At 40.3% G+C, this 14,100-nt stretch overlaps 1 protein-coding gene across 1 annotated transcript in view; it reads right to left on the bottom strand.

Annotated features, from left to right (window-relative positions):
• The window catches only part of ERICH2 (glutamate rich 2), a 37,141-nt gene that overhangs the window by 16,303 nt on the left and 6,738 nt on the right, over nucleotides 1–14,100 (bottom strand). Inside the window, exons 2-3 of the mRNA XM_044418295.1 lie at nucleotides 5,907–5,955; nucleotides 3,968–4,004 (exon numbers count right to left, since the gene is read on the bottom strand). Of these exons, the coding sequence (XP_044274230.1) occupies nucleotides 3,968–4,004; nucleotides 5,907–5,955 (86 nt within the window). The remainder of the gene's footprint in view (nucleotides 1–3,967; nucleotides 4,005–5,906; nucleotides 5,956–14,100) is intronic.

The following is a 14,100-nucleotide window of genomic DNA, read 5'->3' on the forward strand; positions in this document are numbered from 1 at the left end:
AACACTTCTATCCAGATCCCTGTTAGTCATGATGTTTTGTACCAAGATGATGGGGGCTTTGGAAATATAGGAGGGCACTGCAGAAGCTGTAAAGGTGAATGTAGCAGCCTTATGTGCTTTTTTAATAGTACTGAATAGGAGCCTCTTTTCTCTGTGGGTCCTTGATGTGAACTTTCCAGTGCTTAGACATTACTGCTTCAGACAAGAGACAGCAACTAGAGCATATATTTGAGCTACTTTTAATTCTTCCATACTTTGCTCTGGAAAGTTGTAATAACAGTGGGCAACAGTAATGATCTTTTTTCCTCTGGAGGTAAGAAGTCCATTCATGACATTATTTAAGAAAGGAGGAAACAACACTTCTCTGCTGTTTTAGGAACATGAAACATAACCACCACTCTAAATAGCGGTTGTAATTTTTCAGTTTCCATAGACTGTATAGCCAGGGAAGTAATGGCTTTAGCTAACAATGGAAAGGCATTGTTATTATTGAAAAACCTTGGTGTTTGCTGTATCCTCACATTTGCCCTGAATGGACGATTCGCCCCCTCCTTGTCTCCTGTACAATTTATGGAGAGTTAGTATGAACTTATGAACCAGGGAATCGCCACCTGGAGTCTGTCTGTTCTTGCCCTAGGCTGCTGCTGTGTGTCTAAGGATTCCCTATCAGATTCACTGGATAAATGCTCGTGTGGATGTGGAATAGCTTTTTCCTGTTTCTAAGAGGCTTTTTTGGGAGGAAGGGATGACCTAAGCCTGTAAATGGAGGAGAAGTCATCTCTAGACAGAGTATCCTTTTCCCTTTTACGTGAATGTCTAGTTCTGGCCTCATGTTAATCTGGCCTCTAGCAGTTGATCTATGGACTTGTAGCAGAACCAGCTTCTGAAGAGGTGCCTGACAATTTGGAGGGCGCTAAATGGTAGACAAGGTCTTCCTATAATGCTGTGCAAGAACTGCAGCCCTCTAAAACAGGAAACTGGTTTTGGAAAACTTAAGAGTTGTTGGCAGCTCCAAGAATGTGTGAGGTCCATGAATGCAAATAGTTCAGGAGTCATTTCCACCAGCAGGAGGTATTCATTATAGCAGCACTCACTGAGATTGTGGAAAGTGAGGCTGAGTGGGTGGCCTGAATCTGCATTCTGTTGCTACTCACTGGTGATCCCTTCAGTCCAAGACATGTCCAAAATAGAGCTGAGGATGCGATTTGGCTAAGAAGGCTGGTGGTGACTAGGGCTGAGGACAAATCTGTTGTGCCTAGCTATCTATGCCTTTCCTTCACAGACTTGCAGGATGCCTTCTTGCAAGTACGGGCCATCAAAGAGCAAGAAGAAAAGAAAAGGGTGAAAGAGAGACAATAAATAGGAGCCTTGTGTAGTGAAAGAAAAAGATGAGACAGTGAGGATGTAGCTCTGTCCTAAGCAAAAAAGCATAGACAAACTGGCAGAAGGGATTGCATTATAGATAATAGGGGGAAATCCTATTTACATGATCCCTGCTTTTCCTGGGCAGTAACTCGTTGTTGAATGCCTTCTGCACACCAAGCTTGAGATGTATTATTAGCAGACAAAAAGCCAGACCTGCAGCAGGCAGCACATTCTTCATTCTAGTATGTATTGCTTTCATATTTTTACTAGCAAGAAGGGAGAGAGATGCGTGTGGGATTTTCTCCTTCAGTTGCCAAAATACTTTGACTAGCATTGGGTACTATGCACCTTGATCAGTATGGGGATGGGCACCATTTGCTGCTTTGCTTCCATGTAGATGAAAAAGGTATTTATACATAATAGTTCTGATTACTTGGGTAAGCAAGTTAAACCATATATTGCAGCAGAAGTTACTTCCAGTGACAATTGAAATCTGGCATGTATCTTCTTTTCTTTACCGTTAAAAATGTGACAAAGAATGTGGATGCAGTTCATACAGCACTGGTCCTACATATTTGCCAGTGATGAGTGTATCAAAACAGGGTCTAGAAAATGGCATCCTCTGTGGACAAATATATTCTTAAAGAAGAGCTATATATTCACCCAAATTATAAATATTTCATCAAGTAAACTATATATCCTTGGCTATCTGACTCAAACAAGATCTAGCAGCCTACTCTTATAAACTGGCAGTGACTGTAGTAGCACAAGCGAGTTCCTGAAACTGCAGCAGCTATGGCAACTAATTAATTCTAGCAAGTGAAACAGAGTTCTCCATCTCTAGCTCCTGTAAGGAAAACCTTCCCTTCCCTTATGGATAAGTTAGGCAAAGTGTTGTGCTACAGCTTCAATGATACTGAAGGCCAACAGGAGACCAGGTGATGCTATCACTAACTTGATTTCTATAAGTGCTCTTGCATGGCACTGCTGCAATGGGTCAAGGAGAAGAGAGCTTTGCCAGCACAGCTGTCTGCGCAGTTGCAACTGCCCTAGGGAGACTGTGTACTAAAAACAGGCAGCAAGGGCTAAAAATAGCTACTGTAAGATTGGGAAACTGAACATCCATGTCTTTAACTACTGGAAGAGCTTCTCAATGCACCATTCTATTTTTGGGACTTCAGTAGACACCACTTTCATTTTCCACAGAGTCATTTTACATAACCATGGGCACTGGAAAGGGAGAGCAGAGAGCCTCTGTGAAATTATTCGCTAGGTATCTGTTTTTGTCCTCATGATAAAAATGTGTACATAAAAATTTGGATGGAAGCTCCTAAAACAGAAGGGGGAAAAGTTACAAACTCAGACAGCTACTTAATAGGATTTGTGGTCCATAACCAGGACATGCTTGCATTTCAGAAACCAAGCCTTTACAAAAGCTGGTAATGCAATTCTCCAAGATTTAGGCTGCAGGATTATGTGTACCCTCCAAATATGCATTTCCAGTCCTTCAAACCTAACTGATGCTGCAATCGTATTTACACTGAGTGGGGAGTAACCCTCAACTTGTTGCCATGCTCCCTCTGAATGGCTTCTCCTTGGAGAATGACCTGAAGTCTCCGAAGTTATTGCAGAGGAGTAGCTAGGCAGATCATTTCTGAACCCCAAGGAAGACAGGTGTCATGCATTCCCCTCAAAACATGCTTTCCCCTTAGTCCAGTGATGGCAAACCTTTTAGAGACCAAGTGCCCAAACTGCAACCCAAAACTCACTTATTTTTCACAAAGTGCCAACACTGTAATGAAACCTGAAAACGGAGGTTTTAGTTTGGAAAAAACAACTCACAGTCAGTCCAAGCAAAAAATATATATCCTTGGCAGCGCACTGACCAGCCACGCGAAAGCTCAGACGAGTTGCGGCTAATCAGTCACTGCTTGTGACATCATCACCTGGTGTCACTACTCCTTTCTGAGCATGTGTATGGCCCCTGTGTACGCTGTTATCCAATGCTCAGCTGCTGGGGCAATACTGAGGCGACCTGGCTCACGTGCCGACAGAGAGGGCTCTGCATTTCCACTGTGGCACACATGCCATGGGTTCACCAACAAAGCCTTAGCCCTTTCTCAGTCTTGGAGGCAGATGTCAGTTGGTTAACTAGCCTCAAAGAACGCAAGCACCTAAGGTACAGCACCAGCCAATTACGAGAGATGATTAACTGCCTGCTTGAAGAATAAAGATGCCTCATGAGGATAGGTTAACTCATTAACAAGACTGCGCTTACATTCTCAAGTGGCACTGATGGCCTATAGCTGTGATCTGGACAGTGGCTCTGAAGGCTTACCATTAAAGGCCATCTGTACAAAAAGTGCCAACTCCTAGATTCCTACTTTATAATTCCCCAATAACCTGGTTCTTCTCTGGACCCCAGATTGCCTACTAACCTCACAATATAGTACAGAAACTGGTTAAATCCCTGCTCTTGCACCAAGCTAAACAAGACACATATACAAGGGATTATGCAATATGTGACTAGTAATTATACTATCTAACTTTGACTTGTTAAAAAGCATCAAATATACCAGCTGCACAATAAAAGAAATCTTACCGTGGCATTGATTGAACAGGTTCAATAACTACTTCTTCTAAAAAAAGAAAAAGAAAGACTTAGTTTACTTGATACATATTATTAAATATTTCTCTCCTCCTTGAAAGACAGCATAGATGACATATTCAAATACTAAGAAATCATTTTTATTAAAATTAAAATGCATAGCTTTATGGGCAAATGGAAAGAATGTTTGTAAAAATCTTTTTACATTGCATTTATATCTCCTCTTTTTTCCTCTTGTGAGGCAAGCAAGGTTACTTACATAGCTCCCTTCTACCTTCACAACAACCTGGTGGGAAAAGTTAAGATGCCTCTACTGCTCATGGTCCTGATTCATCCCTAGAGTTGCTTTTTATTTATTTTTAATGCACCTAAGTTGGACTCATGCAATTAATGTCACAACTCATCTTGCTCTAAGAAGAAGTGAAAAATTCAACTGCCATCACTCAGTAGCTGATCTGAGATCCTGCTGCAGCAGCTGAGTCTATCTCTGTTCTTTGGGCAAGAAAGACCTGAAATTGGTAGAGATGATGTTGGGAAAGGGAGAATATGCTACCTCAGAGCAATTCCATGAGCAAGCATGGGTAAAAACAATGCAGAAGTTAACAGTATCATTTTATGCAAGCTGCCTCAGGGATTCTTCTGAATGTTAGGTTAAAAAATCAAGTACATATAAGAATATAATACTTTTGGAGGAAAACCTTCTGCACGAACAATAGCTTTGTAATCCATATTGCATTCAAGAGTGCAAGTAAAATGCTGTTTCCTAACCTTCTCAGTGCAAGCTTGATTGTGTGGCAAGTAGAACCTCCTAGATCAACCACCTTTGAATGCACCGCAAGAGCAATGTACTAAGCACCTGCCTCAGCCCACTGCAGTTCAAAGAGAAAGCTGGGTGCCTGATTGGAGTGCCATGCTGCAACTGAAGAGACAACTGGTTGCTTGCAGATCCTGCCTGACAAGACACTCTTCATATGGGCAGGACATAGAAGGGGTACTTCTCTAGCCCTCCTCGATCCTGTGGAATTTAACTGAATTTTTCCTTTTTCAGTCTCTGATGGGATAGGAAGGATGTAGCTGAAGATCGTATTTCCTCCTTTGCTTCCTTTGGAACCTAGATACCCTACAGAGCCTTCTCCAACTCAGTGTCCTCCAAATGTTTTGGCTTTCAGCTTCCATCATGGAAGCCAGCGTGGTCAATAGCCACGAATGCTGGTTGTTGTAGTCCCAAACACTCGAGTGCACCAGCTTGGGGAAGTTGGCCTACAGGGCCCTAGTGGCCTGTAAAAGTAATGGAAGGCTCCTGGCAGGATGTCATTATGTGACAGGGAGCTGGGCACAGGCAGACAGACAAATGCCTTAGGTTGGCTGAAGAGGTTACTGCCAAGGACAGAAAAGAGTGATGGTGAGTGTGATTTGGTACTGTGTGGAATAGTAGCATGACAAAGTCAGAAGGGAAGTGGGACAGTTCTAGCTCTGGTTGTATGTGAGTGTGGTCAACACCACGTCCATTAATTATGCTCTTTGAGTGAGGGCCTGGAACAGCTGCTTCTGCTTTACCTTAAACAGAAAAGGTCAGTTAAGAACCACTCTGACAGGGACAAGGAAGAGCAGCAGATTCTCCTGGTCTTTGCTCCCATGTAGAGTTTACTAGTCCTGCCTTCTAGACAGGCAGCATATCCAATGTCCTGGTGCCAATCACTAGCATTTCTCTTTTATGAAATGCTACCTGGACTAGGGCGGGGGCATCTGCTTCCCTACCTCAAGCAGCAAATGTCTTGGGCCAGTCTTGTCCCTCCTCAACAGAATCCTGTTCCATCTGAGCACAATCACTCCTTCATCTGCGTAAATCTAGCTCTGCTTCTTGATCAGGCTAGCATGTGCCAAGGAGATTACAAGTTCATGGATTCTAACTAAGATTTTAAAAACTCTTTACCTTTTGGACCAAACACATGCAACCTTCCGTTTTGCCTATTTTTCTGTTCCTGCAATACAAACAGAAGTAAGAACCCACCACAGGACCTGCAATTCTATCCTAAAATTCTTCACCATGATTTCTCTCACTAGTGAGAATTCCTGAAAGTTTCAATAAAACACCACAACATAGGTAAAGGATGTGATCCTTGATCAAAGATATGAAACATGCAACTGACTGAGACATTATTCAATGTGATTAGTAAATGCCAAAATATAAATTTCTGTTAAAGATAAACATATAGCAAAATTCCAGAGAAATAGTTTTACCTTCACTGCATCTGTCCTTCCTAAACCATTATGCCTAATATAAGATAAAATAATTTGTATAATGAATATTTGGGAAACAATTTATCCAAATAGAAATAATACTTTAAAATAAACCTACATCACAGAACCTTCTTATGTTTTATATAGAAGAATATGAGAACTAATCACAACTAGAAATTGTTATATTAGTCTACTAATTCTTAATATTTCTTAAATTGTCAACCACCATGTTTGCTTTCTGCAGACCACCACATTTTGTATCTTATGATGAACTTGAGAGGCTGGTTGAATGATCTTCCACATGGTTGGCACATCATTCAGCACTAACACTGCCCACAGGCATATGGGATACAGTCTTCCCTCTGCATTCCTAGCATTCAAGGAAACCACCACAGACCATATGCATACCACTTACTTGCTACCTAACCAGTTTCCCCTGTTCAGGTGTTCCATGTATGTGCATCATACTGCATCAGAGCTAATTTCCATATATACTTTTTGTAAAGAAAATAATTGCAAAGCTGCTTCAAATGGTCTTTGGTCTTCAGAAGCTACAGTACCTATCTAAGGCTATATTCCTTTACTTACTGCGAATATACTTCACTGAACTCAAAAGAGTTTATATATGAGTACATCTACCTGTCACCCTGCTTTCAAACTCTCTTCCTCAGGCAGGTGTAGGGTTGTTGTGTTAGTAAAATGGAAGGTAAGAGGGAAATTACCTTTGTTCCTTGGATGCCTGGCTCCTAGCCTTCACAGACACAAGAGGAAGGGGGCCTCCTTCCTCCCCACTGCCACTGCCAAGGTGTGGAAGCAGGTGAATGGGAGGGCAGAGGATTTGTTTTCTCATTTGGCTTGTATTAAAACCACTAAGGATTAAGTCCTGATACTTCCCCTCTATATAGTGCCATAGCCTACTGTTCTAGGGCACACATATTTCAGGTATCTTAAGAATTTACTTGCATTGTCAGGACCAGAACCTGCATTGTCAGGACCAGAACCTGCATGTATGGTGCAATCCTATGCATATTGAGTGAGAAAAGAGGCCTACAGCTGTCAGCATAACCCATCCTCCTCAAGCAGGCTATGTGGGGGTAATCAATATAACCAATTACTATAAAACTTTAACTTTTGAATGTCTCCCTGATTTCATTTTTCCATCTCAAAATCACCTCAAGTATTTTAGTCAAGGTATGATAATATACCCCCAGTACTAAATCATTTATGGGATCTGATATTGTCAACTACAGCAGTTCTGTGCAGAAAACTTCCCCTTTTGGGATTACTGTGCAATACCACCTCCAGTATTCTTTGCCTTGATTTATTCCACACATTACTTAAAATGACTCGACTGGAAATGATTTAGCACCAGAATTCCATAAATGAAAACTGGCAGAGACCAAAGATCCATTCATGATTATTCTTTGCAGATGCCATTCTTATGTGTTTTTATGAGTAATTGTAGTGATAGCTTGTTTACCATTACTTTGGCCTCAAGAGAATTAATTTGTTCCCCGAGAGCCAGGGCCTACACTTACTTTCCAACAGGCCAACAGGCAGGCAGACAGGCATACAAATGACACTGTGCAATACACTGACTAGCTCCAAACCTACTGCTGGCTTTCTACCTCTACAGCTGTTGTGTGTGTGCGTGTGCATGTGCATGTGTAGGCTTGTTTGGCCTTTGAATAGATAATGTGCTTCAATATTGAAAAGCAAAGAGAACAGCTCTAATCCAAAATAACTGTACAATTACATAGATGTCTACTCATATGTAAGCACAACTGAATTCAATGAGTCTTATTCCCAAGTAAGTGTATCCTAGTTTGCCACTTAAAGCAGATGACTGCATTCACAGTTCTGTTGCTATTAATTAAAGGGATATTCTCAGGGATATTCTCAGTTACTAAATAGTGTGTGTGTGTGTGTGTGTGTGGGGGGGGGTGTAATTAAGGTAGATGTTAATAGTTGCATAAAGCCTGAAGTAACTAACCTCCATTATATTCAAGTTTGCTAGTAATCCTGTAATTTTGGGATAAAGAGAAGTGCTAAAAAGGTCTAAAGGATCTGCCCTTTTGACATACCTTCCTTTCTGTTTTGCCTTCATGTTAAATACAAAAACTCAAGAGTTCAGAGGAGGCTGAGGTGGAAACCTCAACACAATTCTAGTCTGTTCAGCCCTTGGTCAGTCATTCAGGTTAGCCATTCAGAATTACAGTTCAAAAAACCCTACTTTCGTTTTTCTAAAAGTCTTTTCACATACTAATACATACATCAGAAACATATGTGGTAAAACATGTGGATACTTCCATGTGCATTTAGAAGGGCAGGTTGCTTACCGATAATTAGAGTTTTCCAAGTGGCCATCTATGTACTCACACATATGCGCTCCGCACCTATGGAGAGCATTGTTCGGAGCATTCTAGAGATGGGCAGAGTTTTGGTAGGAGCCCTCCCTCCTCTCCACTGTGCATACACATGGTATATCTCTAGTTCCCCTTCAGTTCCTTTTTAACTGAGTGCAACTGGATCTTTGAGATCACCTCAGATCATTTGGAAGCTGCTGGCACTTATCACCAATTTCTTTTCTTTTTATTCCTTTGGTTGCTCAGCATTTTCCTCAGGTCGGTCATTCAGAAACACAGTTCAAAAATCAAAACAAAACAACCCCCAAAACTAAGTAGGTGTCATCAGAAGGGGACAAGAGAAAACCACTGAATGATAATTCATTCTCAGAACTGCTAAACTTGCCAAGGACAAGAACCCATCTTCCTCCCTTACCTTGACAAAGGCAAACATGTTTCTAGGACAAATCCATCTAAAAAGAAAAGTTCAAATATTTTTTGTTCAAAATTAAAACTGTATTTTTTAAATCTATGAATAAGTTCAATGAGACAGAATGACCTGGTTGGCATGTACAGATTATTTAACCCATGAATTGCAGAAATCAAATCAAATATGCAGCCTCTGGCCACTTCTGCTTTCATTAACAACCTGTGATTCTCCCATTCCTGGGTTACTGTTACATCAAAATATGGAAATTCTGAGTTATTCTGGGTTTAACAACCCAGAATTAACCCAATGACAAACCATAGGTTAACTCTGGATTGTTCAAATATTAAACAATCCAAAGTGTTCAGGTAACATCACAGTGACAAACTACAAGTGGGGCAATCACTGGTCACTAATCAAAAGCAGCAGTGGAAGTGGCAAGTGTGCCAGAGACAGCACACTTGCTTTCGCCCTCTCATCTCCAGCAACTTATATACAAGCTCTAACACAACATTAAATTGATAACATTAAAATATATGTTTTAAACAACATTTTACAAACCCCTTAGTAGTGATATAAGAAAGCATTTGCTAAAAAGCCAGGTAAATTGAGAGAAAAGAACCTATTATTAAAAGACTGTAACTTCTTCTACTACTAAACTTTGGGTGGACAGTTCAGCAGTGAGATGATGATACCCAGAAAGATAATACAGCGGGACCCCCATATCTGCAAGGATAGGTGCCAAGCTCCCCAGCACATTTCTGAAACTGCAGATAACAGTGAACACTATATACTGTACATTTACATTTCCTTTTCTTTCCAGTTGTAGGGAACTGGTTCCTTTCCAGTGTAGGGAACTGGTCTGCCTGAGTCTCTAAGATCTTACAGTATCCAGAAAATGGGCATTAGGCTCAGAAAGATGTGTTCTATGCTCTCTTAACTTTCACTTTCTGTATACTTTCACTTTCTTACTCTGTAGAAATCGTCTCAATTTTCCATATTACCAACTAGCTCTCATCACAATCCCTTTTATTTAATGAATTCCAAACTTCAGTATATTAGCAATAGTTCAGTTATTGGCTATAAACTAGTTAAATAGTCCTGACAAGCTCACTAATGAAGGACTGTCTTTCTTGTGCTTCACTCCTCCTTTCAGTTTCACTTTACTGTGCCATCTATAACAACAGAGGGGTGTGTGTGTGTCTATCAGGACTATAGTGCCAAGACTCAAACCTATATAACTGAAACTTGGCATGCATACTAAAGAAGTGTCCACTGTAAAGAATCCCAAAGCCTTTGCTGTATCAAACTAAGGGCTATTCCAACTTGCACAGAGCTAGGTTCATTCCCTGGTATTATGAACAATCCACACAGTCTCTCAATCCCTAGTGAAGCTCACATTTCATTACACTTTTAACAGGATTTCCTGGTATATTTCTGAGTGATTTGCAGACAGTGTCCAATTCTCAATTTTTGAAATAATAAGGGTGCTTCCAGATGAAGCCTTTATAGTGCAATTGCTTCATTCATGGAATTTTGCAGGAGATTCAGATGTCATTATCTTCAATTTGTGGCCCTTCCTTGTTTTCCCACTGCTTCTTCCATCTTGTTCATTAGCAAAGAAAACCTGATAAGGGAAAAGACAGAATAGCTGGCTAATACCTTTTGATTGTTAGCACTGGGAACCCTCTTTCTGAAAGCATCCTGGACCTACATTTGGTTGTGAGAAACCCCAGCTATAGGTTTCTCCAGGTCAGCCGAGTATTTGGAATTTAGTAGGTTCCCCTGAGCCACCATTTTGCATCTGCTTCCAGTTGGTGGACCTTGGGTTCAAGCAAAAAGCAAAGTAGATCCTGTAAGCCTTGAAGTCTGCCTTTCTCTGCTCTACAGAAACATGGAACGTATTTTAAAAGGGTAGGAATCCCTTTCATGCCACCTCTGTGAGCCACAACCATGTTCCTGCTCCAAGTCAGCTTAGACCCTAAACATGAACACTACTGTTGAGAGACTGATAATACATTGCAATGTTTTGGATCCATCCATCTTTTCATGCCAGGCAGTATAACAATGAAATTAATTAATTAATTAAAGGAGAACAGTTCGTCACAATTTTCCCCCAAACCCTTCCCTGGATACTTGGGACAGCTTGACTGATATATCCATATCTGCCACAGAAGTTAGAAGTAAGTATAAATCTTTCCCTTATTACAATTTGTGCCTATCAATAGCATCCCGGTGAACAAAAATTGAGAAACCACTGCTGTATTACATTTCTGGATATGGAAGTAGGGAGTGACAGTCGTGATTGAAAACATAACTCAGGATGTGTGGCTCTTGTTTAAGAAAAGGGGGAATAGACATTTGCTCTGCACATGTTTCCTTGAACAGAACTATTGTCCAGAAAGCACGCATGTCAATTCCATAATTCACAAAATAACATAAGCACAATAATGCAATAAAACCCCTTTTACAGCACAATCCTGTACAGGCCTATTCAGTAGTAAATCTCACTGCATTCCAGTGGGCTTATTTCCAAGAAAGTGGATAGAGGATGGCAGCCTAAGGCCTATATCTGAGCGGACAGGCATAGTACAGCTCTGAAATATCAGTAATATTATAAGAACAATAGAAACACGAGAAATGCTTATGATAAGACTTTCTAAACGCTTAAAAGGAAGAAGGTTGATGTATTAAGATGTTTTTAAAGATGTGAACTTTTAAAAATTCAGAACTTAAGGACCTACAAGACAGTATTATAAAATGCACTGTTTAAAGCAAATACCTTCAGGAGCTATAACTTCCATCATTCCAGAAACCTGGGGAAATACAGAGGATAACTCCAAGTGGTATTTCTAAGAAGCTATTTACTAGCAGCATATTAGCTAAATGTATCATATGTATACAACCTGAAAAGCATGTCCTCAGAAAACATTCACATACAGTTTCTTAGTTTTACTAGAGGTCACCTAAAGTTATTATTTAATTTTTTGTGAAAGCAATAGGTATAAAGCACACATAAATGTTTTAACAAATGTTCACAAAAAGTACCATGATGCCAAAGATCTCAGTTCCTGCATCTCTAGAAAGGACTAGGAAATATGCCTGTCTGAACACTTGCTGCCCCTCAGTGTAAGCAGCACTGAGCTAAATAAACCAATCGACTGTTTAATCTAAGACAGCTCCTCATTTTTCAAAGCTTGACAAGAACAGTAATGCATAATACAAGGTTTGTTGCCAACCTTAAAACAGGAAAACGTGAGCAGCAGTTTTATTTATTACATTTATATCCCGCCTTTTTCTTTTTTAAAAGAAGCTTGCCTCGTTCTCCTGCTGCTCTCAGTCTTATCCTAATAACAACCACCCTGTGAGTTAGGTTAGGCTGAGAGTCTGTAACTGGCCCAAAGTTATCCAGTTGGCTCCATGGCTGAGCAGGGATTAGAATCCAGAACACCTGAGTCTCAGACCTACTCTTAACCACTACACCACACTGGTTCTCCCTTTATGAATTGTCATGGCCTGTATTCTTTAAAATCAAACGACTGTTGTTCTTTTCTGATTGCAGAGAATCTAAGAATATTCTAAAAACTAAAGAAAGCAAACTTCAGCAGAAGCAGAAGATAAATACAGGGCTGGAGGTATTTAAAATCCTTCCAATAAATCTATTTGCTTCTACATTAATTGTGTGATTTCAACACTGGAAATTACACTATATACAAATTGTTTCAGTGGAATCCTGGTGCTTATGTAATGGTACTGTGGGGTTTTTACTCAAGAGTGCACATATGCATTCTGCTTTTCCTTATTCTGATGGGGTAGCAGTGGCCACCTTTCTCTATCTTACCCACTGAAATAGATTCACAAGTGAAAACACTGGCACAATAATGCTTCAGTGGCACATGGCCTCATACAACTGTAGGGGCAAGATGACGAGTTGGACCTTTGATGTTTTCTGTTGTCACTTGAGGAACCTATGTCTTGTAGGTAAAGGTTTCCCCTTGACATTAAGTCCAGTCATGCCTGACTCTAGGGGACAGTGCTCATCTCCATTTCCTAGTAGAGGGAGCCAGCATTTGTCCGCAGACAGTCTCCGTGGTCATGTGGCCGGCATGACTAAACACCAAGGTGCACAGAACGCCATTACCTGCCCACCGAAGTGGTACCTTTTTATCTACGTGCATTTGCATGCTTTTAAACTGCAAGGTTGGCAGGAGCTGGGACAGCACAACAGGAACTCACCCCGTTGTGCAGATTCGAACCGGCGACCTTTCGATCAACCAGCCCAGCAGCACAGTGGTTTAAACCACTGCGCCACCTGCAGTCCCTGCCTTGTAGATACTGGCCTGTAATTTCTGCATTTCAAATCCCTCTGACCTCAGTCTTTATAATCCCCCACTACTGTGTGTGTGCATGCATTTTTATAACAGAGGGTAACATTTCATTTCTAAAAAAGTAGACCACAGTCCATGTAACCTTATACTATAACAAATAAATTAGTCTTTAATTTACAAGTCTCTGCTTTCAGCAGGCCTTTTATTTGCAAATTTCCAGGAACAGTCTGATGTTCCACTTATTCTAATTGTTATTCTGTTTCTGGACAGTGGGCTTTATTTGTAACTGCCATTGTTATGAATATTTGCTTTATTGAATTATTTCTTTTATTAGGTATGGTGCCGTAGAAGTTACCATTCATGGAAATAGTTTTAAATAAATGCAATTAGTGTTTTAAAACATTGAAAAACAGAAACAAGAGCTATTCCTTTTGACAAGTTTTGGTAAACACTTACTAAGCAGCGCAAAGTGATTAATATCTAAAGAAAACATCTATCCACTTTATTCCCATAGGCAACACTGCTTTGTAAATATATATTATGTGTACCAATGTTAAGGTGCAATTCTACGTGAGCTTAGACCAAAAAAAGGCCTATAACACATACCATACCCCAACCAGCATAGCAAACAGGAGTATGCAAGAAGGTATATACGCCTTATCTTCTCTAAATTTGCTTAATGTCTTAATTAAGTCATAGAATGTAACAACTGGAGTGACATGATTTTACTAGCAGCAAAAATATTTTCTCTGAATATTATTCATTTATTTAAAACATTTTTATCCT

This window comes from Varanus komodoensis, unplaced genomic scaffold (assembly GCF_004798865.1).
Source record: "Varanus komodoensis strain SLA01 unplaced genomic scaffold, ASM479886v1 scaffold9, whole genome shotgun sequence".
NCBI lineage: Eukaryota > Metazoa > Chordata > Lepidosauria > Squamata > Varanidae > Varanus > Varanus komodoensis.